This window comes from Mustela erminea, chromosome 11 (genome assembly GCF_009829155.1).
Source record: "Mustela erminea isolate mMusErm1 chromosome 11, mMusErm1.Pri, whole genome shotgun sequence".
In the NCBI taxonomy this organism is placed as follows: domain Eukaryota; kingdom Metazoa; phylum Chordata; class Mammalia; order Carnivora; family Mustelidae; genus Mustela; species Mustela erminea.
The window spans coordinates 59,509,142-59,536,961 of NC_045624.1; the positions used below are offsets into that span (position 1 = coordinate 59,509,142).

At 35.0% G+C, this 27,820-nt stretch overlaps 1 protein-coding gene across 5 annotated transcripts in view; it reads left to right on the top strand.

Moving 5' to 3' along the window:
* DGKB (diacylglycerol kinase beta) overlaps positions 1-27,820 on the top strand; it is a 700,192-nt gene that overhangs the window by 182,736 nt on the left and 489,636 nt on the right. For all 5 annotated transcript variants that reach the window (XM_032305332.1, XM_032305334.1, XM_032305329.1 and 2 more), the window contains 6 exons: positions 7,939-7,988; positions 11,082-11,156; positions 14,565-14,684; positions 23,449-23,566; positions 25,705-25,793; positions 25,876-25,992. In XM_032305332.1, coding sequence (XP_032161223.1) covers positions 7,939-7,988; positions 11,082-11,156; positions 14,565-14,684; positions 23,449-23,566; positions 25,705-25,793; positions 25,876-25,992 — 569 coding nt within the window. The remainder of the gene's footprint in view (positions 1-7,938; positions 7,989-11,081; positions 11,157-14,564; positions 14,685-23,448; positions 23,567-25,704; positions 25,794-25,875; positions 25,993-27,820) is intronic.

Below are 27,820 nucleotides of genomic sequence, written 5' to 3' on the forward strand. Positions count from 1 at the left end.
TAACTTCCCCCTTCCTACTTTCAAATATAGCAAAGCACAGTATTTAAGAGCTTAGATTCTTGCTTTCACTAATTGAATGTGGCCTAGCTTTGACACTTATGACTGACTAGGACACATTACAAAAAAACAAAACAAAACAAAACCCAACTCTTCAGGTCTCAGTTTCTCCAGCTGTAAAATTGGGATCATAATAATATTTATCTCATGCATTTGCTATGAAAATTAGATGACCCAGTATCTGCTCACATAGATTCCTTCACATCTACTAGTTCACATAAATGTTTGTTCTGTGAAATATAAGTTGAATATTCTCGTCTCTTAACCATTTCCCTTCCTCCTCAATTTGCCTGTTGCCTTTTGCTCATTGGACCCCCCCATCCCTTCAACTATAGACTGACCCCATAATCCATGATGCCAGTCATTCTTTGACACTTCGTTTCAGGCACCCAGTTTCTTTCCTTGTATATTGAGGTGGCAGTGAGTTAGTAAAATAGAAAGATCATTCTACGGGTTATAACTCCACTCAAAACCTGAGCTGGTCTAGCATGCCTTCAGTGTTTTGCTGGTCGTCAATTTCTTCAGCTAAAAGTTAATCCAGATGCTTCTTTGTTCCAACACCTACCTATTTAATCATCATCTCGCTCATTAGGTGTGAATTCTTGTAACTTCCTCTCATGTTCCCTAGAACCTGTCAACTCCTAGACATTTTCTTTCCTCTTCTTCTTATGACTCAGGGTGAATGTGTCCCTTTGACAGTTCCCTGTTGAATAATACATAAACTGAAGCCCTTACTTAGCAACTAGAAACTGATTGGACTCTACAGTTTGATCCTCACCCACTTTGTCAATCTTGCATTTTTGAGCTGCACACATGCACGAACAGTGTCCCCGTCACATGGATCTACGTTTCGATCATCAGACACAAACCCTGAACATTTCTGTCTTTGCACCTTTGCTTCTAATGTGCATTTGCTGGGAGTGTTTTTCTCAGCATATGTCAGGTCCCGTGCAGTGCACGCTTGAGGTCCAGTTCATGCCGTGATTCCTCTTGCCGCCTCCTAATTGAATACATTTTACTCCTTCCTGTACCCTTGTGCTGTGTCTAACTTCCCACCCTTCAGCTACCACGTGTGTGTGTATTTTAAGAGACAGATGCTAAGTAAATGATACTTAAATGGAATTGTACTGAAGTCAGTGGATGCTTGAGAAGAGAAAAATAATGTGAATTATTTAAAGGATGAAATAATACTAAATTCATTTTTACTGCAACTCTTAAAAAAAATATTTTATTTATTTATTTTTTGAGAGAAGGAGAGAGAAAGAGAGAAAACGAGTCAGGGAGGTGCAGAGGGAGAGGGAGAAGCAAACTCTCTGCTGAGCAGGAAGTCAGACTCCGGGCTGGGTCTCAGGATCCTGGCATCGTGACCCGAGCTGGAGGCAGACGCTTAATCACCTGAGCCATCCAGGCACCCCTGTACCGTGACTTTCAGATACGTACACCAATTTGGATTGATGTTTATGAATTGTTCATGACTTATGAAAATAACTTTCATTAGCATGCATTTAATGAAAATGAAGAGAAATTGGTTGGAAAATAACCAGAAAATAGATAATGAAGACTAACCTGTACATTAAAGTCACTGGTAAGTATAGTATTAATCGTAGAACCATTGGATTTAACATTGAAGAGATCCTAAGTATCAGGGTAGTCAACTTCCCTATAGAGTCAATGAAAAAAAGTGAAGCCCAGAGATACTGATTATTAATTATAGCACTAGTTTATCTGGCTGTGACTAATAGCCATGATTTCTACCTTACTGTTAAAGTGCTCTTTTTATTTTGAAAAGTTTTCTTTTCTTATCTTTATTGTCATTTCTCTGAAGGAAAAAGGGAGAAAATATTGCTTTGTTGCATTAGATGTCACAAACTCCCAAGCAGCTAATTTTTTTTCACCTCTGCCCCAAAAGCTTAAGTGGGTCTTAAAATATATAAAACAGTAAAAAATTATGAATTAAAAGATTCCAGCTTATATGCCTTTAAAAATAATTTTTCTAATGCTTAATAACAAATTCCATATTAATATTTTTATTATGAATAATATGGTATGCCAAGTATAAAAACACTGGAGTGTATTTAGTAGAATATTCAAGAAGAAAACAGATTAAAAACTTGCAAATCTTTTGGAAGGGAAAAAATTCTAGATATAAAGAATGAACCTTATATTGCATAATATGCCTGTGCCCTGATCTTTTAACCAAATTCATGTGTGGGAACATAATTGTTTCTATATAAAGGGAAATTACATGAACATAAAAATAGAAAAAAGGTGGGTTAAACTAACTTGTAACTTTGAAAAAGGTAGTCACATTTGGAAGCTATCATGTTGACAGAGTAATTTTAATATTGGGCTTAAAATATTTTTGCACCTAAAAATCTATATCCTTATTATGTTAGTTTTAAGAATACAAACTATTTGTCGATGTTTCACTTGACCTTGGAGCTTAACTTTCCTTTTAAATTCTAAGAAGAAATAATCTTAAAATAATATTTGACGCTAGGATAATTAATTAATTAATATTATCAGTATCATTCCAATGTAGTTTTAAAAGGGAAAGATTACCATAGGCTTACCAAGACATTTTTTTCCCCCATGATGCTAATATCTGCCTTTTTTCTTTATTTCATTAGTTTCTCTGTATCTACATAACCAATCAATTTCTAAATCCTCTACCGTAAATTCTGGTTTGGAACTCTGTGCCCTTCATTTGTTCTTTAATCTTTTCATTGTTAGTTACTTTCTTCTTTACTCTTGCTCTGTCTTCCTAGAACCATTATTTTTGGATACGGACACTCCCAAGACAGAAATTTAAATTACTTTTTCTTTCTTTTCTTACTTTTCTCCTATTTTTTTTTTCTTTCTTTGTTTGTTTGTTTTGTTTTGTTTTTGACATCTGGTACCTTCTACATCTGCTATAAGTTTTTGTTTTACTACTTCTATTATGCTTTTAACTTCACAGAGGCTTCATTTTGTTCTCAGCCTGATTCTTATAAGCTCCCCTTTTTGTATGGATTGCAAATTTCCTCTTGCAGGGTTTTATTCTGCCTCCCTGCTTTGTTGCTGCTGTTGCTGTTGTTGTTGTTGTTTTCCCCCAAAGTACTTGTTTTGGAAGGACTCCTTTGTGTGATGGGCAGGTGGGTGTGTGGGTGAGGTTTAAGTGTGACTCACTGAGTTAAGGAAGAGGACTTATCCTTTCAACATTCACTACTGAGACTTTCACATGAATACCTCGTTTGGGGGATACCCTACCATCCTGAGCTCAGCATCCTCTTGGTTTGAGTGCTATAGAGCCCCAACGTCTTGTCTTCCACGGGGTAGGGAGCTGGCATACCGTCCGGTAGAGTGTGAAAGGTGGCATTTGAGGGTCTAACTTCTTTCTGTGAAGGTTGTCACTTCATTTTCCATCTCATCACCTTTTTTGTGCAAATCTTTGCTTCTTCACTACCAGCTTACATTTATATTTCTTTGGTTTCCAAGTCAGTCAGCCTGTGTTTCCCAGCTTCTTAAATTTGCTGGTTCTTTTTTCCTCTCAGATTTTCTTTTCTTTTTTCTTTTTTTAAGATTTTTATTTATTTATTTGACAGACAGCGATCACAAGTAGGCAAAGAGGCAGGCAGAGGAAGAGAGAGAGGGAACCAAGCTCTCTGACAAGCAGAGAGCCTGATGCGAGGCTCAATCCCAGGACACCCAAGATCACGAACTGAGCCGAAAGCAGAGGCTTATCCTACTGAGCCACCCAGGTGCCCACCTCACAGATTTTCTTTGTGCTTGTGGATTTATGCCTATCTCATACCATGTTGTTACTCTAGTGGCTGTTCACTACAGAGCTAAGGTAGGGAGGTGTATTCAAAAGTTCCTATTTTGCATGAACCCCACTGTGATTTTAAATTAGGAAAATAGACACAGCTCTGAAAATCAAAATCCTAGAATTTCTCTCTCTTATTCAGGACAAAAGGAAACTTATGTTCTCGATTCGACTTGGTCAAATTTAGAGTGCCTTAAAGTTAGTGCTCAATATATGTATGCAATTTTTCTTACTGCTATTCTGAGTAGAACTTAAATTTCTCTCAGTTTTTCTTTGATGAAATAGACAGGATTCATAGACAACCATTAACCCCTATTAATGTGTTAATGTGATTTAAAAGATGTCAGGACTTCTACTTCAGACAAGAATGAGCAATGTGTTTTCAGAACAACATCCCTACTGGGCACAACTAGAAAATGTGTATATAGTATTTTTTTAAACTGTCTGAAAGCTTCAGGGAGTTGTCAAGGCATATTGGATTTGTGGGCCAATTTTCTGGGAGAGGGGAGCCTGGCTTTTGCCACTATTTTTAAATGGCAAGTTCTTAAACAACTAAGGCTGAGAAGCTAAGCAGTTTGAGGAGACTGAGCTGTTTTTCTTTAGAGGAAAACAAAAGCAAAAACAAAACAAATTTGAATTCCAGACTCTTTTTCTAAAGATACATGGTGGTCTCTGTGTGATGTTGAGCACTTTATAATGATTGGCCATTCCTAGTATCTTCCATTTTTTAATTATATGTTCGATTTTTTGCCTTTTTATTATTAGGTTGTTTGTCATTTTATTACAGAGTTATAGGGTTTGTGCATGTATTCAATAAATAAGCCCTTTGTCAGATATGTGTGTTCTGAAAGATTCTCAAGTCTGTGGTTGGCTTACATTTTTTTCTTATTCTTTTCGTTCTCTTTCTTTTTTTTCCCCCTTTAACTTATTTCTTTCTTTTTTCTTTTTCTTTTTCCCTTTTTTTTTTTTTTTTTAAAGACTTTATTTATTTATTTGACAGATAGAGACCAGAAGTGGGCAGAGAGGCAGGCAGGGAGAGAGGTGGGGGGGAAGCAGGCTCCTGCGAGCAGAGAGCCCGATGAGGGGCTCGATCCCAGGACCCTGAGATCACGACCCGAGCTGAAGGCAGAGGCTTTAACCCACTGAGCCACCCAGGTGTTCCATCCCCTTTCACTTATTTCTTTATTTTACTTTTTTTTTTTAGTGAGCAGAAGTTCTAACCCTGATGAACGTTAACTTACCTTTTTTTTTTTTTTTTTTAAATCATTGGTGGTTCATGTTGACTTACCTTACGTTTATGAAGATATCCTCCTATATTTTCTTCTGGAAGCTTTATAGTTTACTTTAATGTTAAAAGTAAAGTTTCATGTTTTATAAAAATAAAGTTTAGTTTAAACTTAAAATTTATTTTGACCTTATCTTTATGTTTGATGTGAAGTAAGTGCCAATGTTGAGTGCACAGTATCACTGGGAAAGACAAAAAACTAGGCTAGTTTTAATTTCTTTTTTTAAAATCTTTTTTTTTAAAGATCTTATTTATTTATTTGAGAGAGAAAGACTGGGAGAGAGAAAGCATGAGAAGAGAGAGGTCAGTGGGAGAAGCAGACTCCCTGGTGAGTAGAGAGCCTGATGTGGGACTCGATCCCGGGACTCCAGGATCATGACCTGAACCAAAGGCAGTTGCCCAGGCAACCGAGCCACCCAGGCACCCATAGTTTTAATTTTAATTTTTTTAAATAAAGCTGGTTATTGGTTTTTATTTTATTTATTTTATTTTATTAGAAGGGGAGGTGAAGAAGGGGGAGAAGGAGAGTATCTGAAGCAATCTCGGTTCTCAGCGTGGAGTTTGATCTGGGGCTCTATCTCATAACCTTGAGATCATGACCTGAGCCAAGAGTCAGAGTCAAGAGTCAGAACTCAACCGACTGAGCCACCTAGGTGCCCCCAGGTTATTGTTTTTTAAGTGATATTGAGAAACACACAGAATCATTAGGAGAGATAGAGACCCAGCTTTGGAGGATAGTTCTCTAGGATCAGTGCTGAAATTAAGTGCTAAATTAAACTGGGGAAATTCCCATTGCTTCCTGTGCACAAGCACAGCACCCTTTGTTGACAATACCCCTGACACATCCAGGAGTCTGGTTTCTCTCTCTCCAACCACTGCTGCTGCTGCAGCTCTCATCACTAGAATGGATTGGGTAGCCCCTTTTTACTTGGGTCACCAAGATTGGTGATGCATCAGTTGGGTTTTTCTTCTGATTGATGGAGTCTGAGTCATGTGCAAACTCTACCTTCAAGTCAGGCTAGTAAAGATAGGGTATCTGGTGTTTCATCTATTACTGTGTTTTGTAACATGTAGCTTTAGGAGCATAGGAAGAAGTTTCAGATGCTGCCAAAAATGAATGGCAGGTTCCCCCCACACAGAGTCCGCTTGTGTGTATATTTTCGAGCCCATGTTTCCAACAAGTTTTACCAAGAGATATAGGGTTTCCATACATCCATTTAAAAATGGTCAGGCAATCATTTATTACAGGGAGCTTTCAGAGTCACCGGTGCCCCTCATTCTAAAATACAGCCAGGCTTTTGTAAATACTTGACTTGGTCGTGGTACTGAATCTATTCTTTGAGTGGTGTGTGAATTCTTGTCACTTACAAAGTGATTTTTTACTATTTTCTGCTCTTCTAGAAAATCTTGAAATCTTGAAAAATCTTGCTTAGGATCCATGTTCTGGTAGGATTTTTCTTTCTGAATATTTGTCATTTATTGAGTGTATGAGAGATAGTAATCATTATGGTTTGCAAATAAAGATATTTAGGTCCTTAGCCAGCATAACATTATGTTTCTTAATTCAATGGATACACATTTCCTCTTACATGTTTCACATCTTGAAAGTCTTTTTGCATTTTACAATAAATAGAACACGATGATTAGATTGTAAGCATTTTTTTCCTATTAATTGTATGCAGACTGGTTATAGCATCTTATAAATAAATAATCATATTTTAGGTTGGTGAAATGTAATAATTGTTTTTAAGTACAAAAATAGTAATTAGTTAACAGATACATGATCAAGGTCATTCACTGCACAATTATGTCTCCTTTTTACCGATGTCTTTATTTAATATTGTAGACCCCAGCCATCAAGATTCTCCCAGAAATTATGCAAACCCAACAAATACTCTCACTTCCACTACTCTGTTTTAACAGCTGTGCCATTCTTCTCTGTTTATCTCAAAATGGCACCTGCAGCCCCTTCTCTAGTCTCCTGGTGGTGTGTGAATTTATGAGGGAATCCTTAGGCTGGAGAGGCCCGCTGTCCTCCTGCTTTCCTGTGCTCACTATTGCAGAGACAGGACTTTCCTTTTCCTTGTGTAAATCAAAGAGTGGCTATCCTCTGAAAGTGCATCTCAGATTGCAACAAATACACCATTATAACCATGATAATAATGCATTTTGTGTCTTGTCCTGAATCAGAAAAATTCCCTTATTTTGCATGCTGCTTGGAGATCAATCAAAACGATGGCTTCTATTTGTGTAGTGCCCTACAGCTTTTGATAAGCATTTGTGTGTATCACTTAATTTTCACGAGTGTGTCCTATGACACGGTGGTTATTCTCATTTGACAGATAAGAGAACAGTGTTGGACTTTGCTCATGTGCTGGTGGATCGCAGATTCCAAATTTGGTTTCCAGACCTTTGAATCCGTTTTGCTTTTTCTTATTCACTCTGTCCTTTAATATCCCGACTCCAAAGATCTAACATTCCTTCTCTTCTTTTATTTTTGAGTTTTCATTTAATGATCTTAAAATTTAAAAACTGAGCAAAAATGGTAACTTTCAGTGTTTTCTAGATATATAACAAAAATTGTTTGACCTTATATATCTGATATTGAGTATTTTTATTAATTGACTCATTCATTCTCAAATTAACTTGAGAAATGATCTTACAAATCAGTATTTTTGAATAGGAGAGGATTAAATATTTGCTTTTGACAGGAAATTTTAAAGAATATGTCTTTTACTAACATTGATCTTACTTGCCTCTAATTTTTTTTCAACACCTCTTTTATTTCTAGTTATGTTTCGCCTCTATGACACAGATGGGAATGGCTTCCTGGACAGCTCGGTAATTTTTTTCTTTAAATTTTCTGTGAAAATTTCAAAGTGGTTTGTTCTGAAAATGCAATGAATAAATTTATAGCTATTACCACAGAAGACACACTTAATATAATTTCCATACACTCACACAGCATTTTGATCATCCTACTTTTTGAAAGAGAGTGATCTGAAAAAAAATAAATAAATAAAACTGTTAAGATTACAATTGTTCTATTGAATAATTTTACTAGAAAAAAGTGACTTTTTATACATGGAAAGATAAAAAAGACCCCAATGTTCTTTGAATAATACATGAGAAAGTTGAGACCATTGATCTAGAAAGAAAAAAAAAAATCTGAGGTTTGACACTAAGAAAAATAACAAGAATTCCAGTAGAATTGAAAGGAATTATAAAGTTAATTTAATCATTTTATCATTTTTTCCCATGTTTTAAAGTTCTTTTAGTCATATATGCTATTAAAATACATATATTTATAAGTTGCTTTAACCAGTTTTCCTTTTTAATTTAAATTATAACTTGTACTCTATCATTTTAGTCATAAAAAGCAATAGGAGAATAATACCATCTCTGAATGATTTAACTAAAAGGAATATTTAATGCTTACTGTATCTGTAATATACACAAATCATTGATAGTTTTCAAAGGAGTAGTTAGATTCTTAGTGTTACTGCACAAATCAGTGCTTCAAATATAAATCCATCCAATAATGCATTTTATATTTGTTAGTGACACATTTTTCATATATTGACTCTTCTGTAAAGGAAATAGAAGAATCTTAAAACATAACAAGTGTCAGGCTATGGAGATCTTGAAGTATACAGGTACCTTAAATAACAAATATTTTGATATTCTTAAATTGATTAAAATGAACATTACTTCTAATAACGAGTGAGTTTCTCTCTTCATCTGATACTCCTCCCTGTGGCAGAACTCAATAAGAATTCTACAAGCAGAGCAATGAAGTTGGATACATATTTATGTAACTTTGAGTAGGATAATGGCACATTAGCGTCTCCAGAGAGAGATAAAAATATTTAATTCCTCCTTTAGGAAATGACCACCAATGTAAATTGATGCTGTGATTGTGGGATTCCTTATGTTTAAGTCTCTCCAATTTTTCAAATGCTATCATTTTTAAGTGCTTATCCATTTAGGAATATTAAGCTACATGATACATTTGCTCACTTTCTGGTGGCATTTCACAGCGAGGAGTTTAGACTTTTCTAGATATTTCCATATGCTTATTGTAGCACTTCTGACTATACTAATGCAAATTATATTTAAATGTAATTTTATTTTGTTTAATGTTTCTTTTTAATTAAATTAAAAGGATGTTTCTTTACTAGGCTTTTAGCCATGGGTTGGCAGCTGATTTGAAAATTCAGTCAAATGTTTTTTTTGGTCTCTGGCCATTTTGCGTTATTGTTGTTAACATATAGTATATTGCAATATTTATAACTATACATCTAATATTAAACAATGAGTTGGGAATAAGTAAACTGATTTATGATTAAACTAGTCTATTTTATAATTAAAGGCCTGAGTTTTATTTCTGTGTTTTTCTCCAGGCAATTTACCACCCATTATGTTTCCTTCACTATCAGGTTGAAATTGCATATTCTGATGTCATTAATCTTGGAAATTTAAAGGTGTAGCACATCACATATTAGAGGCCAACCAGAGGAAAATTGATATTTTGAAAATGACCACTATGTGTAATAATGCTAATGAATATTTATTGATCCCATGCAGTATGCCAGGCAGCATAAATGTATTTCATATCATAGCATGCTTACTCTTTGCAGCAACTCTATGCACTAGGTAAGAGTAGAATACTGATTTTACAGATGAGAAACCTAAATCTTAAATGACTAGTGTCAAATGCCTACATATGAAGAGTTTCCACTCCTAAAAACATGTCCAGAGACTTTCACTCCAAAACATCAAGGCATAAATAAGCGAAGACAGACACACAATTCTAACCTATAATTCCAAGGTATTTTAGTATAAAAATTTTCTTAACTGTAATAAGGAAACACGTTTATATTTGTATGTTTTCCTGGGGCAACCTGTGTTACCTAGACAACATTTTCATGATTACATTTTTTCTCAAGAGAGGAATGGAGCTTTGATCAGTTTCTCAGATGGGTCCATTGTCCCCCAAATGACAACCTCTTTTACCATATTTCCTTCTTTGCTGTATGGATATCAGCTACATACGTTAGTTCGGAGATTTGAGTAGAATAATCTCTAACTAATATGTTTTCAAACATTATCCTTTTATATTTCTTATATTTTAAATTATTATACTGTTAAGGCACCACATTTAATTATGTCAGTGACTCTATTTAAAATTACTAGCATTTACAAAGTATGTATAATCTTTTCTGGAGATAGGGAATGAGCAAATGCTTTATTCAATCAGGGTATATGTATTAATTAATCATTCTTCAAAGAGATGACACTTGAGTAAAATAATATGAAAATGCTAACTAAAATTCTATTTCCTTAAAAAATAAACTCTGCATGTATTTAGCTTCCAAACCTTGACTCTGAACACATGTCTAGCATAGCAAATTATATCCATTAATGGCTAGAACAGTCAGTATACGTTCTCAGTGTATCAGAATAAAAATAAACCTTTCAGTTGCCCTAAAACACTTCTCCAATCCTTCCACACCCATTTCCAACCCAAAGGGCTAGGATACTGGCTGACTTAAACATCACATCTTGTGAAAATATGTCTGCTCCCATTTTGATCAGATGTTCCTTTCCAAAGACAGATTTTCTTCCTTAAAAATACCTTCTATTGGAAGAAAAGCTTTTTTTGTGTAATTGTGCCCTCTCCTGGTGAAGACTTCTAGACAAAGTACAAAACAAATTTATATTCAAGTGCTTCTTTTGTGTGTAATCAGAATGTTGAAAGGACATATTATATATAAATTAATTTATATGTACAAATTATATATAATACACAATCATGGAACTTTTGGTTTTTGAATTACATGTTAAACAAAACAATTCTTATAAGTCAACGTTTGAAAAACTTACAAAAACCCTGTATTCACGTTTTTTCCCTCTTCTCTCTCTCCTCTCCAGGAGCTAGAAAATATCATCGGTCAGATGATGCATGTTGCAGAATATCTTGAATGGGATGTCACTGAACTCAATCCAGTAGGTATATGGATGATTTACCCATTGGCTACATTCTAGAAGGCCCATGTCGCTTTTCTCTTTTTTGGAACCCTAATATACTACTGCCATTTGGTGTTTTCTTTTGATAACCCTAAGTTAATATTTCTATTCAGTAGCGAAAGTGGCTTCTGAAAAAGAAAAGGTATACGTGGTGTTCTGAAGCTCTTAGCAGTAACTTTTGCTTTTCTTCTTCATGGAAATTAATTTGAATGGCGATCTCATATATCTTTAGGTAAGCAGAAGCTGCCAGTGGATCAAGGTTATACCATGCCATCAAATCGTCAGAGTTAATGTATGTTATTCATGATGTCTATATTTTCCTTTTATGGAAATAGCTAAATCTTCATTCTAAAAGAAGATGAAGTCACTTAAGAAGCTGGTGACAGCTGACTGAGTGGAGGGCACTGTTGTTATTTCCTGTGTATGTGTTACTCAGTGCTTGTAGCTCTCTGAGATAGACACTATGATTTTACTCATTTTATAGATAAGGGAATTGGGACCCCAGCATGTTCAAGGTACTTTTCACAGCTCTTCAGCCAGTTAAAGATAGAGCTAGAAAACTGTGATAATTTGTTCAAAGAAATGATATCTAAGAGGGTTTTAAGAATGTAACAACTTCTTATTTTTAACAGATTTATACCAAAAGTACAACATTTTCCCAATGTATATTAAAACATACTTGATTAGAAACTTTGACTTTCGCTACAAGTAATATTTTGGGGAGAGCTGATAAGTACCTTATTGATTAGTTTATTCTTGAAACCAACTACGTTGATCAAGTTGTAAATGAATTAAGCATATACAAATCAATTTTATTTGAATGACTTACATTTTATAAGAACTTTAAAAAGCCTTATAACAGCATGATAGTAGGGTGGTAAGAGAGCTGTGCTAGCATTTCCTTTGCTTTGGAAAGCAGTGCCAGTAAAGTGAAACAAAGTTATATGTGGTGACATATCCATAGGAGGGGCACCGTTCTTACTGGGATTGGGGTTCTCCCAAGTTTTAACTCAACTGTTTTTTCTTTTTGGGAGGCTATGGAAATACACCATGCTGTGCACATAAGGCATAACAGATATTCACAAAGTTGCAGTTTGTATATGGAATAATAAGTAATAGTGATAACTTATATGTAATTCTAAGAATACTGCTTGAGTCATCTTAATACTATTTTCACTGAAATCAAGGGACTTCTTTTTTTAAGTTCTGTTGCCCTTTTTGGTTATGTTCATCTAAATCAGCTTTCTCCATTGTACTTACCTCAATACCCATGAATATTGTATGTCTTTCAGCCAAGCCTTCTGTCCTCGCTAGAGTGATAGAAGGAAGGAAGATGTTTTTCTATCAGTTTTTGAAACAGAAGGGGGCACCGCTGCTTCCCCAGGAAAGAGTATTGAGGGAACCAAGCACTTGAGGAAAAGGGGGATCTGGATGATTTGAAAAAGGGAACAGTTGGTGGCTAGGCAGTCTAATTATGACAAAGACCTATTGGGAAATACAAATAAACTATGTAGCATTATTTGTCATTTGTGGCAGACATTGATAAATCTGCCACTTCAATGAGTAGTATAAATAGTAGAAAGTGAAGATGAAAAGACTTACGTTGGGCAGTATGTTTGCTGTCATAGGGACTGCCTCATCCTGCCTAATGATTCAACATCTCTGCCCATTTTATTATACTTCTTTAAAAGATTTTATTTATTAATTTGTCAGAGAAAGAGCACAAGTAGGGGAAGCGATGGACAGAGCAGGCAGAGGGAGAAACAGGCTCCTTGCTCAGCAGGGAGCTTGACATGGGACTCGATCCCAGGACCCTGAGACCACGACTTGAGCCGAAGGCAACGCTTAACTGACTGAACCACCCATGCGTCCCAACTCTGCCCATTTTAAACCAGTGCATACATTTGTACACATGGTCAGAGCCCTGATACATTTGCATATATGAATAAAGATAATCTAACGTTTGAGGTCCATGAAGTTAATAGGGAAGACTGAGAAATCCTTGGATGAGGTTTTGAAAAAACAAACCCAGCCTCTCACATGACATTTATTAGTACAAAATGAAAGCATCAAACATCTGAAATAATGCTCTGTGTTCTAGTTTTATTCATTTCACCAAGTTCATAGAAGTGCGTTCAAGGGGTGGGACATTTTAAGAAGATCTTACAGCATTTTGCCAAGTTTTAAATAATTTCCCCTGCTTTTCATTTTGAGAATAATAAACTAATTATTTCAGTACCATTTTGTTCCAAAAAGTCTCTTCTTTTTCAATCTATATTTAAATTTGTATGAAGGAAAATAACCTGATTTTCAAATCAGGTTGTCTTTCATGGGAAAGACATCCATCCATGAAGTTCAGGAGTTTTTAAGCAAACAGCACTTCTGTCAACATATCAAGCATTCCATTTATTGCACCTTTCAAATTTCGGTTCCAATGCTCTCTGTATTTCTTTTCTTTCTATCTTTCTTTCTTTCTTTTTTTTTGTGAATTGATGAAAATTTCTGTATTAGATAAAGGTGGTGAGTTACTTTCTTTATTGGAGTTGTAACATGTTTCCCATTTTGGTGCTGTTGGATGGGTAGTATTGTACCTTCCCAGCAACCAAGGGTAGTTATTGTATTGTAACCATATAATATATAGTTGTTGTAACTATGTAATATATAGTTAATAAAACACTAATAACACCCATATGACACTTACTATACGTACTAGATGCTCTTTGAAGATATTTTTAGCATATTAACACACTTAACCCTCTCAACAATTGTTTGAATTAAATACTGATATTACCACTATAAAACTGAGACATAAGTGTAATTACAACAAACACAGTGGAGAACATTTTGTATAAGTTCTGTATAAGTCATCTTTAGAAAAGAAATCTAATAAAAATGACTTGATGGTTTAACTTCTTGGCTTTATTAGGTTCTGATAGGCAATTAAAAGCAGCTTAATTTCCCCACCCCTTACCACTTAGCGAAGAATCATTTCAGCTCTCTGCCATGAAGTTAATTTGTTCAGACATTATCTGGCATACGTATGAATTAAAAAAATCTAGAGAAAGCAATTAAAGACCACTTTTACCCTTAAATTAAAGATAATTTCTTGTTTTAGCTGTACCATTCAGGGACAAAGTATTAAAAAGTTAACCAATTATTTCTAAAAGTTGAATAATATAAGAAATCAGGTTCTAGAAAATCTTAACAATGCTACTGTATTCTCAGTTATTGCTTGACATTGTACCACGTTACCTTGATATTTATCTCTACTCTGTACTTAGCTACTAGTCAGTTTGTCATAACCAATTCAATGCAATGCTTTGTTCTCTGTTACGAAGTTTATTTTATTGATTCATAGCGAGTTTTCCCTCATCTCCTCTATTCCAGATCCTCCATGAAATGATGGAAGAAATTGACTATGATCATGATGGGACAGTCTCTCTGGAGGAATGGATCCAAGGAGGAATGACAACAATTCCACTTCTCGTTCTTCTGGGCTTGGAAAATGTAAGCATTTACACAAAGAGGGTGGCCTGGTGGTAAGTCAGTGGGGTTCTCTATTACACATTTTGATGATAAATTGATCTGGCCATTTTCTATCATTAAGCATGTAGTGAGTGCCTGGTCCTTTTAATAAGTATGCCACAGGGCAATTTAATAAGTCCTCTAGTAATACTTGCCACAAATACATTGATTCTTTTTAGATATTACCGTATTATTTAATATAATTTCTCTTTTTTCTCTATTTAAAGTACAATCAAGTTTAAAAAATTATTGACCTTCTCATCATTTTATTTACTGCAAGAAACTCCCTAGTGTTATCGCATTCTCTGGTTCTTGTGCTGCTCCATCTCATTAGGTAATCACCCTCCCCATGAAGAAAACCTGTTTTATTGATAACCATTACTTGGAGAAGCCAATTATATATTGAGGTAGTTGAGAATATATATGTATACACACACACACACATATATTATATAATATATATATGAAACATAAATTTTCTTACATATCATCAAATCAGCCAGCCTTTCATTCTAGGCTTATCAAAAGTTTTCTTGTATCAGTGCCTCCAGTGTTAATTAAAGAGGGCTTTGGGGGAAAAGAAATCAATCTAAGGGGTATGGCAGTGACTTTGAAACCAAACCTTGCTACCCAACCTTGATGTCATTTTCAGTAATCATTAATTTTGAACTCAATGCATCACTATGGAATTTTTGTATTTAGCATTAGTAAAAAAGAATTAACCATAACATGCATATAGGAAAATGTATACTAAGATTCAAAGAGCATTATTGATGAAAAGCACGCATACAGTATTTAGAATTTTGAGCTGCAAAAACATAATGTCCACCACTTGGCTGCTGACTCTAAAACTTTGCATACTTCTTGTTACCAGAGATAACAATCTTGCAGATTCAAGACTATACCACAGTTACTAAAGAGAGCAGATTTTTAAAAGCCTTCAAGAAATCTTACAGTCTGTGTTTGTAAAACATGTGAGAATATATACAAATATGTTTTTACATATTTACATATGGGTTTGAGAATATGTAAGTGGGCTTCAGGGAAGTAGTGTTTGTTTCTTTTTCACCTGATTCTTCAAATTCTTTTCCATTCAGGTTAATCTTATCCTTCATGAGACCCATAGGATTTTAGACATGGCCAGAGGAAGGCAAAGAAAATTACTAATAGAGGATATACGGGATGTTATCCTTAAAGTAGATAATAAAACAAAGATAATATAGACCTTATTGTCTATACACACATATTTCTACATTTTGAAAACAAATGCAGCAGCAGTTTCTTGTATCTGATGTTCTCATACTATACATAACCTGGTATCTTTTTGTAATAACCTGTTGTATATCTCTATATTATAAATATTTGTTTGAGTGTTTAATACACCTTCTGACAAAGTGTATATAAGTCTATCAGGAGAAAACAAAAGACCAATTTTATAAAATGTTAACATTTTAAGGTTCATTGTATACTCTACACAGAAAAAGTCAAATGCTAGTCAAGGAAGTTCTGATAATAACAGTTCTGAAGAGAATTTTGTATTTTTAAAGCTAAAATTGTGCTTATATGTGCTTATTCTAAATATTTATAAAAATTTTAGTGTGAGAGAATGTGCAGGAATGAGTAACTAAACCATTTGGTAGTTGGGGTTTTGGACAGCAAAATGCAGAAATACAGTCTTAGTCATCTATATTTAAAATTGTACAGAAAGATTTTGAAATGATGTTCATCTGTGGAAACTACTATTTAGAAATTGTTTATAATTCAATTAACAAATATAGGTATTTGTAAAGTTATGAAAATGGCATGGGTAAATGTAGTCCACAGATTTAATATGGATTTAATGCAGACTCTTTCAAACAAACAGTACCTCATCAGTTTCTGGTGTAGTAGTAACTTTATTTCAGTTGAATTAGAATTCTTTGTCATTAATTTCTGTCAGGTTAAGTACATACCTAATTTACTTTACAATCATATTCTTACATTTATGGTTTGTGTTTTTAGTCATAGGAGATGTTTTTGGAGCCTAATAGAGGAGAGATCAATACAGGGTTTCAAAGCAGTAACCAGTACATTTCAAAAATTGTGTTCCCGGTCAAGGCCGCTAGATGGCAGGGCAACATCGTTTAACATTTACAGATCAACTTAAGCAGGAGCAGGGATTTTTTTCCCCCCTGTACGGAACAATTCAAGAGAGTTAAATCCCTTTTCCTTTGCTTTTTTAAAAAAGAATAAGCCAATAATCTTTTGAATTGTCTTTTAATAAAATGTATAAGCCATGTAATTATGATCACGAAACAGAGCATTTATTTGTTAGAAACAGCTTTTTAATTCCAAGGCATGGAAAGTGTTTTACAAAGCAGGAATGACACAATGACAACTGAGTGATGAGGGCCTTTTTTTAGTAATTGAGATTTATTTCCTTTTCTGTAGGCAGTTAATGTGTTATGTTATTACCTGTAGAGAATGTGATTCATGATGCCATTTCCCCCTTCCTCCCCCCACAACCCTCCCCACCCCACTTTTGCTAATCAAATTGGAAATCCAGAAGCTTTAGGTTGAATCCAGCCATTTATTGTGCAGCCTGTCTTGTTCTGTTGTCCTATATATTCTTGTCTTCTGTCAATTAGGAGCTCGGGGAGTAGATTCTGATTAAGAGTGCGTGTTAAATACCATGGTGTATTTGAAAGTGACTGTGGTGTACTAGCCAAATTACACACATAAAAGCATTGTCCTGGGAGAGCAATCCTTACTTCTAGTGCAAAGCAGAACAGTTGTGACTTCCTTGTAGTTTATTTTTCTCTATCAACAGAATTTAAAAACCTACTCTTTTTTGAATATTGTCTGTTTGGGAATCATAATAGAAAATGGAAATGTAGTTGATCAGAATCTGATTCTCTATCAAATGCAAGAAAGTAAGAGTCATTTCCTTTCTCTTCTAAAAAGCATTAAACTTGGACACCTGCGTGGCTCAGTTGGTTAAGTGTTTGCCTTTGACTCAGGTCATGATCCTAGAATCCCAGGATCAAACCCTCAGCAGACTCCCTGCTTAGTGGGGAGTCTGGTTCTCCTCTGACCCCCTCCACCCCTCACGTTCTCTTTCTCTCTCTCTCTCTCTCTCAAATAAATAAATAAAATCTTAAAAAAAAAATAAGAAGTCCATCAAACTTAGCATACCCAACATGAAATGGTACAGTCTCTTAGGTCTGGAGGAAAACTGAGAGTTGGGTGGCACTTGTGATTTTAATTACACCTGAGGCATAGTCATTTATACAGGAGACTTACTCATTCTTCCTTTGGAGTTCATCTCACTAAAGAATTTTTTTGAATTCAATTTTGAATGAAAATATTTTATTTGAAAATAATTGCATCTAGCAATAAAGCTCTGCTCTAGTGATTAGCAAACTTTGTCTGTGAAGGAACAGAGAGAGTAAATAATTTAGGCTTTGTGGACCATATGGTCTCTGTTGTAAATGCTCAGTACCTCTGTTACAACTGGTACAAAGGCAATCACAGTCACTAGGTAAAGGAAGGAGACCAATAAAACTTTATTTACAGAAATAGGTTGCCAGCCACATTTGACCCAATGGCCATAGTTTTCTGATCCCTGATTTAGCCAGTCACTAATCTGTCATATTACAAAGAGAAAGAGTTTTGATTTATTTTTAGTTGTTTAGGAGAAAGGAATCTACTACCCTTTATTTAACTCACTTAAGACAACCTCAGCAAGATGCATGGGCTAGTGAAGAGATAGGATGGTAGTAGTGAAGTTCATCAAATTGATCTTTACCCAGGCTCTGTTATTAACTAATGAGGTCATTTTTGCTAGCCAATCATCCTCTCTGGACACATTAAAAAGAAGGTAGGCAAGAATATCCTTTTCCTTTGCCAATATACTTTGTGTTCGGACATTCCTTTTCTTAGGTGAACAAGATAATTAATAATGCTCCAATTCCTAGTATCTGTAATCTTGGAACATTACTAGATTTTTTCAAGGAAAATTCTTGACTTCCTATTATCATAAAAACAGAAATAGACATTTAAGTAGGAACCTGGCTTAATATAAGAATACTTTACCTTCTTAGTCTTGGATTGTAGTCCCCACATCTTGCATGTATGGTTTTTGGTGAATATGTGTTTTGATTTCTCTGTATGTGTCCTCAGAATCCTGGACTTTAAACTCTATATGTAATTTAAACTTTGCTGTTGATCAAAATGGTTTAGGATATATATATATATATATTTTTTTTTTTTTCAACCGATTCAGCAAAGTGAAAGTAACTGCTGGTGTGCCTCCTGATTTCTAATGGAATCTATTTCCTAATGAAATTTCTGAATATAATGGAGAGCTGAAGATGATGCCTTCTTAATAGACTAGGCTATATCTGGAAAAGTAATGCTTCACACTCTATTTTTTAAAATTTAATTTGGTTGAGATGTTGTTTTGCTGTTTATACATTGCTCAATCTAGAAAGGAATTACAAAGCTGGATAAATGCAATAATTCTTGACATTCCAGATTGGGTCATTCAAGGAAAATGACTATGCAATGTGATGGCCTGGTAAGTTTGCATTTGAACCCAAGTATGGCAGGCCCTGAGCCTGACTTCAGAAACTGGGGTCTGGAGATAAGCAGTTGATTGCAACTCTGCTCAGAACTTTAAAATATCTCTTTGCATTCTCTTGGCCCAGACCTGATATAGCTCATCTTTTTGTCTAAAAGAGCATTTTCTTTCATATTGTTACAATTTTTTGGAGACGTGGAGCAGAAAAGTAAGGTAATTTTAATGGTCCTTATTATTTAATGAGTTGGAATTCATTTGCAGTGTTAGCTCCTTTTTTTTTTTTTTAAGATTTTATTTATTTAGTTGACACAGAGATCACAAGTAGGCAGAGAAGCAGGCAGAGAGAGAGGAGGAAGCACGCTCCCTGCTGAGCAGAGAGCCCAACACGGGGCTTGATCCCAGGACCCGGAGATCATGAGATCATGACCCGAGCCGAAGGCAAAGGCTTAACCCACTGAGCCACCCAGGTGCCCCTGCAGTGTTAGCTCTTAAATGTGTTTTAAGTGAAGTCATTTGAAACAGGGATGTGACCAAGTATGGGGGTTAGGAGCATTTGGGTTATGACATTAGTAAAATTTCTCCTTGAGGTCTTTTGAAAAAAATAAAAGATATTATTTATAATAGCCCTAGTTCACTTGAAGAGGGTATGTGATCTTGGATGCATTTAGGGACAAACTAAAACTTTAGAAAACACTAGAATAACGAAGTAGGTTTCCAAAAGTTCCAAAGGGCATTCTTGCCTTTGAAACCTCCTTTTGACTATAGGGGGACAAAAAGGGGAAGAAGAATGTGGAGCCGCTCTGTGAACTTGCCTACATTTCATTAAGTATTCCTCTCTCCTCATCAGTTCACAGAACTGAACTGCTTCAATTTTAAAACATAGTGTTCTACAAATATCAGGAATAAATTTCTCTTAAGAGCGATGCCTGGTAATGAAAAAGTGGGAACAAAATTTTTATGAAACAAAGTATGGTGAACCTACAAACATCCTTCTCAAGTCTTTGGGCTGCAACATTGAGATGTTACACAACTCAATCCAGTGATGGTAATAATATTTGCTGTTTATATAACACCAGTCTTCTGAGGAGCTAAACTGACTTCACAGGTATTGTATAATGAAACCTCTCCCACGGCCTGGGAGAGGAGAGTGGGTGCTTTCATTTTATTAGAGGAAAATAAGAAGAAATGGGAAATGTCTGATCCACATTTTCATAATGGTCCAGGAATCGAACCCTCTGGATTTCTTTATCATTTCTTGTTTAAAAAAATGAATTCCTTTCTAGGACAATAAATATTTATTTGCAATAGAAGTACTAATAGGAATATGCTTTACCAGCTGATAGTATGGAGTAAGGGACAGATCCTCCCAGTCCCCCACGAAGTTTACCATCTAAATAAGACAAACGAGACAAGACATGAAAATACAGAGCGCTGGAGTATAATTTGCACTGCTGAGAAGTAGTTGGCTCCTGGTTTCAATTTCTTCTCTTGAAGTCACATACATATTTCATCCTTTGCATATTTTGGCGATGTATCCGGTTAAGAGCTATAAAGCTATTTAATTTGTTTTTTGGTAAAGTCTTTTATGTCTGGGTAATGGATTTGTACATCAGTTGCAGCCTGTAACATGGCTAAGCGTTCTGATTGACAGAACACCCACGTTCAGACTTGTTTATTTTTTGATAAGGAAAATGCCAGCTAACTTCGTCCATATGTGCTCTTCAAAAGGATGAGGCTTATTCACATGTAATGGACACTCATTTGAAAATAAAATGACAAGGATTATGAGAACAGTAATACATATGAAAATTACGGTTTTTTCCCTTTCCTCTTTTCACTTCAGAATCTTAGTTTAAGCTAACTTTATCTATCTATATCTCTATATTATACCTATCTATCTATCTTTTTATCTACCTATCTTTATATATTAAATTAACAGCCCTATTACTTAAGCTTTTCACTCAGGATGTTTTATTCTTTTTTGAGGGAATAGAACTTTTAAAATATTGACAGCTGGAAAAATACAGCAATGCTAAAGGAATATATAAAACATTCCATTCATATAATAAAGATATTAGAAATCCTATGATTCAAACAAACCAGCAATGGATTTAGAAATTACTAAATTACTATGAAGCCTATTTCTTAAGTTGTGGAAGGAAACTGAAACACCAGTGTTTCTACATAACTGCTTTTGTTAAGAGTTGTTAGGCCTTTGTCCAAAAAAAAAAAAAAAAAAAAGAATCTAAGCATTGTCAAGAACTGTGAAGAGTCTGAGAGTTACCCTACTTGTAAGTTAACAAGTTAGCTTGCTAACATTTCATGAATACTGTAGAGGACATGAGACCCCTGGGTCAGAAACAAAGGACTTCTTTATTTACAGCAAAGCAAGCAATAGGAGCTACATGTCTGAGGCATTTATCTGGGCCTATAGAGTCTCACAGTGATGGAATGTGGCCCAAGGAATCACTGTGCACAGCATCAGTCCTTGGAACCCTTGGCCTGGGGAAACTAAATCTTTTATAATGTGCAGTAAACAAACCTGCTTAACCTTTTCCTAGAAGGAAGAGATTATTTTTATTATACTGGACAGTAAGTAAACCTGCCCTCTCCCCTGGAGGGAGATATGTCTCTATTCAAGGCTATTTGTTTTTCAGATATCTTTGAAAAGATAGTCTATAAAAAAGGACAGTTCTTCTGCTTATAAAATGTGCAGAAATTCAAGACACCCATGAAGAATTATCTCCCAGGAAGCGTTTTCATTAATGTTTCATATTATGATGCAAATCTGACATTTCTGGTTCTAATGTGAGAATTAGTTACTGTGGATTTAATCGAGGATTTCAAATTTGGTGGTTTATCTCTTGACTAGAAATAGGAAAAAGTGGCCAGGATGCATTATTATTAATATGTTAGCATCAAGAGAAATGAAATGATCTGGACATGTGTATGCTGTGCCACTACGACAGAAATTGTGTTAGTGTCCCAGCACATAGTAGGTGATCAAAATTTTTATTAGGTGAATGTATTCTGAAAAACAGACAACTGGGCTAATGTGAAAAATCATGTCCTATAATGGTTTCTATAGAATGAGTGATGTCTAAAATGAGTCTGAGTTTGATGTAAGTGGGTGAATGGTGTACAAGGACTACATGTGAATGCAGAAAGTGATACTAACAAAAGTAATGATATATAATAACTTCACTTAATATCTTGACCTTCTTGTAAGGGATTCAAGAGACTCATGATCATCATATTATTTCATTTTGCTTCAATCCGAATAATACAGATATAATTAAAGGCCTTTTAGAGAAGTAGTTATTATGGCTTATATAGTTTTACTTAGAAAGGTAAATTATAATTATAGTTGTTATGCTAAAATGTGAATTAATTTAAACCTAAGGTTTTATTGCAGCAAATAACTACAGTAATTGTTATAAATACAGTAATAATAGTTTTAATATTTTAGCACCTTTCTATGAGATTAAAATCATTCATATTTTACAAAAGAGGAAGAACCAACATGGTAATAAGATTAGGTCCTTAAAAAAATTTACCTTTTAAAATTTGCTATTTGTGACATACAAAAATATGCTAATATAAATTATAAGCTGTAAGTAATCCCCAATTGAAGTCTTAAAATATTACCAATAACTTACCTTGAAGTATTGATCTTTCCCCTCCCATTCTGTCCCATCCCTCTGCCTCCTAAGACCCCACCATCGTGAAATTTGCACATTCCTACTACTAAGCAAGGGTTAACAGTCTTCCCGAGTTTTTATGTGTCAGGCTCTTCCACTGAAGAATGTTTTCTCTTTCTTTATCCATTTATTTGTTTCTGGAATTGTGTTAGGGATAAAATATTCAGAGGCGAGGCAGATATGTCCTTGTTCTTCGGGAGTGCTCAGTTTGGCAGGTCATTATGATGGTTTGGGACCTGCTGTTGGACTGTTGACATTAGACAAGAATGTGTGCGTTGCTATAGTATCCGAGAGTTGTTAGCAGGATCTCATTCCACTAGAGCACATGTGTTTTTCTAGACTCTTTGGCGATCTTGGAGAAAGGCAGGGATGAAATAACAGATTGTCTTCAAATGCCTCAGTCCAGCTCTGAGTTTTATTGGCACTTGCATATTCCACTGTTTATTTCATTAAGTGAAATCTGTTTCTCTTACGTCCTGTGCAGAACGTGAAGGATGATGGACAGCATGTGTGGCGACTCAAGCACTTTAATAAACCTGCCTACTGCAATCTTTGCCTGAACATGCTGATCGGTGTGGGGAAGCAGGGCCTCTGCTGTTCCTGTGAGTACCTTTGCTTTGCCTGGATGTCATCACCTCCAACGACGAAAGGTTGATTTCATGGAATAATCCTGTTTGTAGATGGAGACCTAAGAAATCATTCTGACCCTTCCTGTACCTTGGGTTTATGTTACCCTACAGCACGTTCCTAAATGTTTAGGTCACTCTAGCTTTAACTTCCTTCAGTTTTAGGAAACTCTCCCCTTGGAAAAGAGCGAAGGACATTTTCCAATTCATCAGCCATTTTCTTTCCATTGTAGTTTGATTTACATATGATTCCCATTTTTTCCTGGGATAATTATGAGAATGCCCACTGGTTTCTCATATTTATATCTTACTCATATTTGCCCTTTAATTTTCAAGTTAGCCGCTTTATTCACATTGTCTTCCTATAATGAGCCAGTTCTTTTTAGGTCATTAAAGAAATAGTCGAATTAATTGATTATGAATTTGTACTCAAATTAAGAATGCAAACCAATCTTACACCTCAGGCACTTGATTTTTAAGGCTGTCTTGAGGAAAACCTTCCTATATGGTTAGTGGAAATTGGAACCCAAAGATTGCCATCTCCTGAGTTGTGGCCGTTATTTCCACTTCAGTACATTTATCTCTGCATTTTTCATTGTATTCTGTTGAGTGAGTACTGCCCACTAGAATTTTCTGGTGGAGTATGTAACAATTAATTTATAAAAGCCACCTAAGTATTTTTCATTAATATTTATACCCGAGAAATAGTACATTCTCTAATGCCCCTGTTAAAACAGGGGACAATGTGTCCTCCTCACTAAAGTATGACATTCTCTTGGTCCAGCGATTTGTCCATCCATTTCCTTTTCTACTATGTGTGGAGTTACTGAAACTATCAAGTTTCACAGCCCATTTTTGTGCATTTATTTTAAATCTGATTTCTTACTTGGCCTTCATACAATATATGGTTTTCTAATGCTATTTTTAGGTAGCAGCTTCTTTGGTAGTATATCTGAGAATTGACTTCCTCTGAGATCTATTCTTTGACATTAAAACCATGTTTTAGTGATATTAATGAACACATTTAAGTGATATTAATAAAGTTATATGTAATTACAGTATATCACTTCAGAGGGCAGTTTCTGGTGGCCACATTTGAAAGGCTAGTTATGCTAGAACGTTCTGTATGTACAAAGGAAGTGATATGTTTTTAAAGTTTTGTTATTTTTAAGGTAAAGGATTTTTCATGGTAGATTCTACTTACAGGAGCATATGAAGCAGAATGATAACACAAATAATGTGAGTGATGTCATATAGAGAGTGAGAATTTTGTTCACAAATTGTAACTAACCATTGTGGCAAATACAATCCTCAACATTATCACCAATATGGAAAGAGAAGAAAAAGTCTGGCTTCTTTCTCAGTGTCACCAAAGGAAATCATAAATGTGGATATTTTGGAACAGTTTTGCTATGCAAATATTACGTGGATTTAGTATTTTTCATTCTAATTCTATATAAGGGTTTGTTTTTGTTTCATTGAAAGGAATATATGGTCATTTTTTTCTTTAGTTCTTGTTGTATATTTATATATTTTTAGAAAATGTTGTTCCTTTTGGAGGAACAGTACCATGATGGCAAATGAGGGATAAACTTATACTGAAGGCCTGGCATGTATGATGAAATCTACTCTCTGGAAATGGACTAATCAGCCATTTAAGGTTTAGATAAATCAATAGAGAAAATAGCATAAACTCGTGAGCTTTTATTTCCATGCCCTCCAGCTGCTCTCATGCCTATACTTTGTAAAATATAGATCTCTTCCTTCTAGCAAATGACACCAAGCCATTTGGCAGTCATCAATTTGTCTTTAATATTTCTGTCATCTGGGAATTATTGTGAAAAATTTGAGTGAGGCCTGATTTAATTAAGCATTTCCTGCTATGCCATGATAGAGGAGTCTTGGTTTTTCACATGCATAATATTTCCTGTACTAATTGGCCTTTTGTAGTCCATGGTAAAAACAGTCAACTTAGACTTTTTCTTGATGTCGCTGATTGGATTGATTAGGGAGCAGTGGATACGAAATGAGGTTCTGTTAATGTCATTCTTTCCCTATAAAATTGCAATCAGGACCAGGATTAGCTCTGAATGCATGTACGTGTTTCTTTTCAGTTTGCAAGTACACAGTCCATGAGCGCTGTGTGGCTAGAGCGCCTCCTTCTTGCATCAAGACTTACGTGAAGTCCAAGAAGAACACTGATGTAAGTGTGCAGCTCTGCTCACCTGCTTGGGGTGGTGTGTATGGATGGCTCTTCTTATCACGGTACTCTTGTTCTGTTCTAGGTCATGCATCATTACTGGGTTGAAGGTAACTGCCCAACCAAGTGTGATAAGTGCCACAAAACGGTCAAATGTTACCAGGGCCTGACAGGACTGCATTGTGTTTGGTGTCAGATCACAGTGAGTAACACTGGAAAACAAATCTCTAGCATTCACTCACAGTGGAGACTGCGTATCCCATACCCTCCAAGAGTTTTATCCCGGGCAATCATCCTGAATTTTAGACTAAGTGGGCATAAAGTCGTCCATCTCTCACTGGGATAAAGGTCAAAGTCAGATTTGTCCTCATAGAATCCAGAATTTTAGAGCTACTGACAACCTTAAAGACTATACCATTATGCGGATTCCACCAATGCTCCATGGAACTCTGGGAGGTACCAGGAAGGTGATGAGATGTCATGGCTCATGGGTGGGTGACGCGTGTGGGACACAGTCTGAGTAGAATTTAGCTCTCTCTCCATCCCTAATGCTGTTTTAGAAGAAATTTCTGTCTCACATGCTGTAAATATATTTTAATAACAGAATCTATGGGCTTACAATGGGTAGACAGATGAATAATGTGATCCAAAGACTTAATTACATAGTGAAGATGCTAAAACCAAGAAAAACATAGCAAATTGTCGTTGACCGCATGGCTAGGGAAACATGCAAGTGGGTCCATATTTTAGTTCTTGATCCTTTTAAGAACTTATTTTGCCCTTTTTCACCACATGTCGTTGCCTTACTCCTTCCCCTGTATCATAATTTGAGGTATGAAATTTTACATATGGTATTTACATATAATGTTTACAGATGTAAACTCTAGTCATTAGAATGATATTGATGATTGAGAAAGAAGAGGTAAATTGGTCTTTTTCTGGGAAATTTTAAGATTCTTCCTGGTTTGCGTTATTATCAATGCCTGGTTCAAATAGATGGTAATTGCTAGAGTTTTGTGTTTAATTTCTGGAAATTAATTAGAATCTCATTTTTATAATATAGTACAGAAATATTTAGGGGATTATTTCCCCTCTCCCACACACTGTTTTTCCAGCTAGTGTATGAGCCCTATTATAGGAAAAATTGTTCTTGCTTTTGTGAGATTAAAACAGTAGGGAGCAGTGTTTCAGTTTAAATTTTTCTATAGTGCCCTTCAACCCCACACCCCACAAACCATTTACAATTTTTCTTAAACACACATATGCATACACACAGGATAATGAGAGAATGAACTGTGACTTGCATTTAAAAAATACGATTATATACTTTTTTTAAATGAACACATTTTCTTCAGTCATTTTCAGCTATTAGTCAGTTAAATTACATTTACATTTGAAATTTCCTCAATTATGGAAGAGTTTTATTTTTTTGAAGTGTTTGGTTTTTATAATAAAATGTCTAACAATGATTTAAATTACACATATGGATTACTTAAACATGTTGAGTACTCAGTTTTAAGAAGAACACAACTATTTGATTTTTTAGAAAATTTGTACACATGATAATTGGGATTTTTGTTTTGTTTTTTTGCTAAGTATCTATAAGAATACGTAGTTTTTGATTCAATATTGTAGAAGCCTGTTTCCCTAATTTCCCCATATAGTGCTTCTTTCCTTAGTTCTCTCTTTACTTTAACATAAGCTGAATTTAGAGAATATCCAAATTTATTTCTCCCTTGTACTTCAAGTTTTTTTCCCATTCTTCATAAATTTCAAATGTAATATCTTAAGTTTATTATTTTGCTTTTCTTTTTTTATTTCTTAAAAAATTAATGTGTTTTAAATGTGCACACATTTTGAATACTCTAAAAATATGCATGAGGCTTGTGAGCTTCCAGTACAAAGGTTTGTGAGTTTCTAGAATTTTCTTTATTTGACTGATCTCTTTCTTTTTTTTTTTTAATTTTAATATCCATGAGGTATGTCTTCTGCCCTTTCCATTCTATAAAAATGACTCTCCTTGAAGTTAT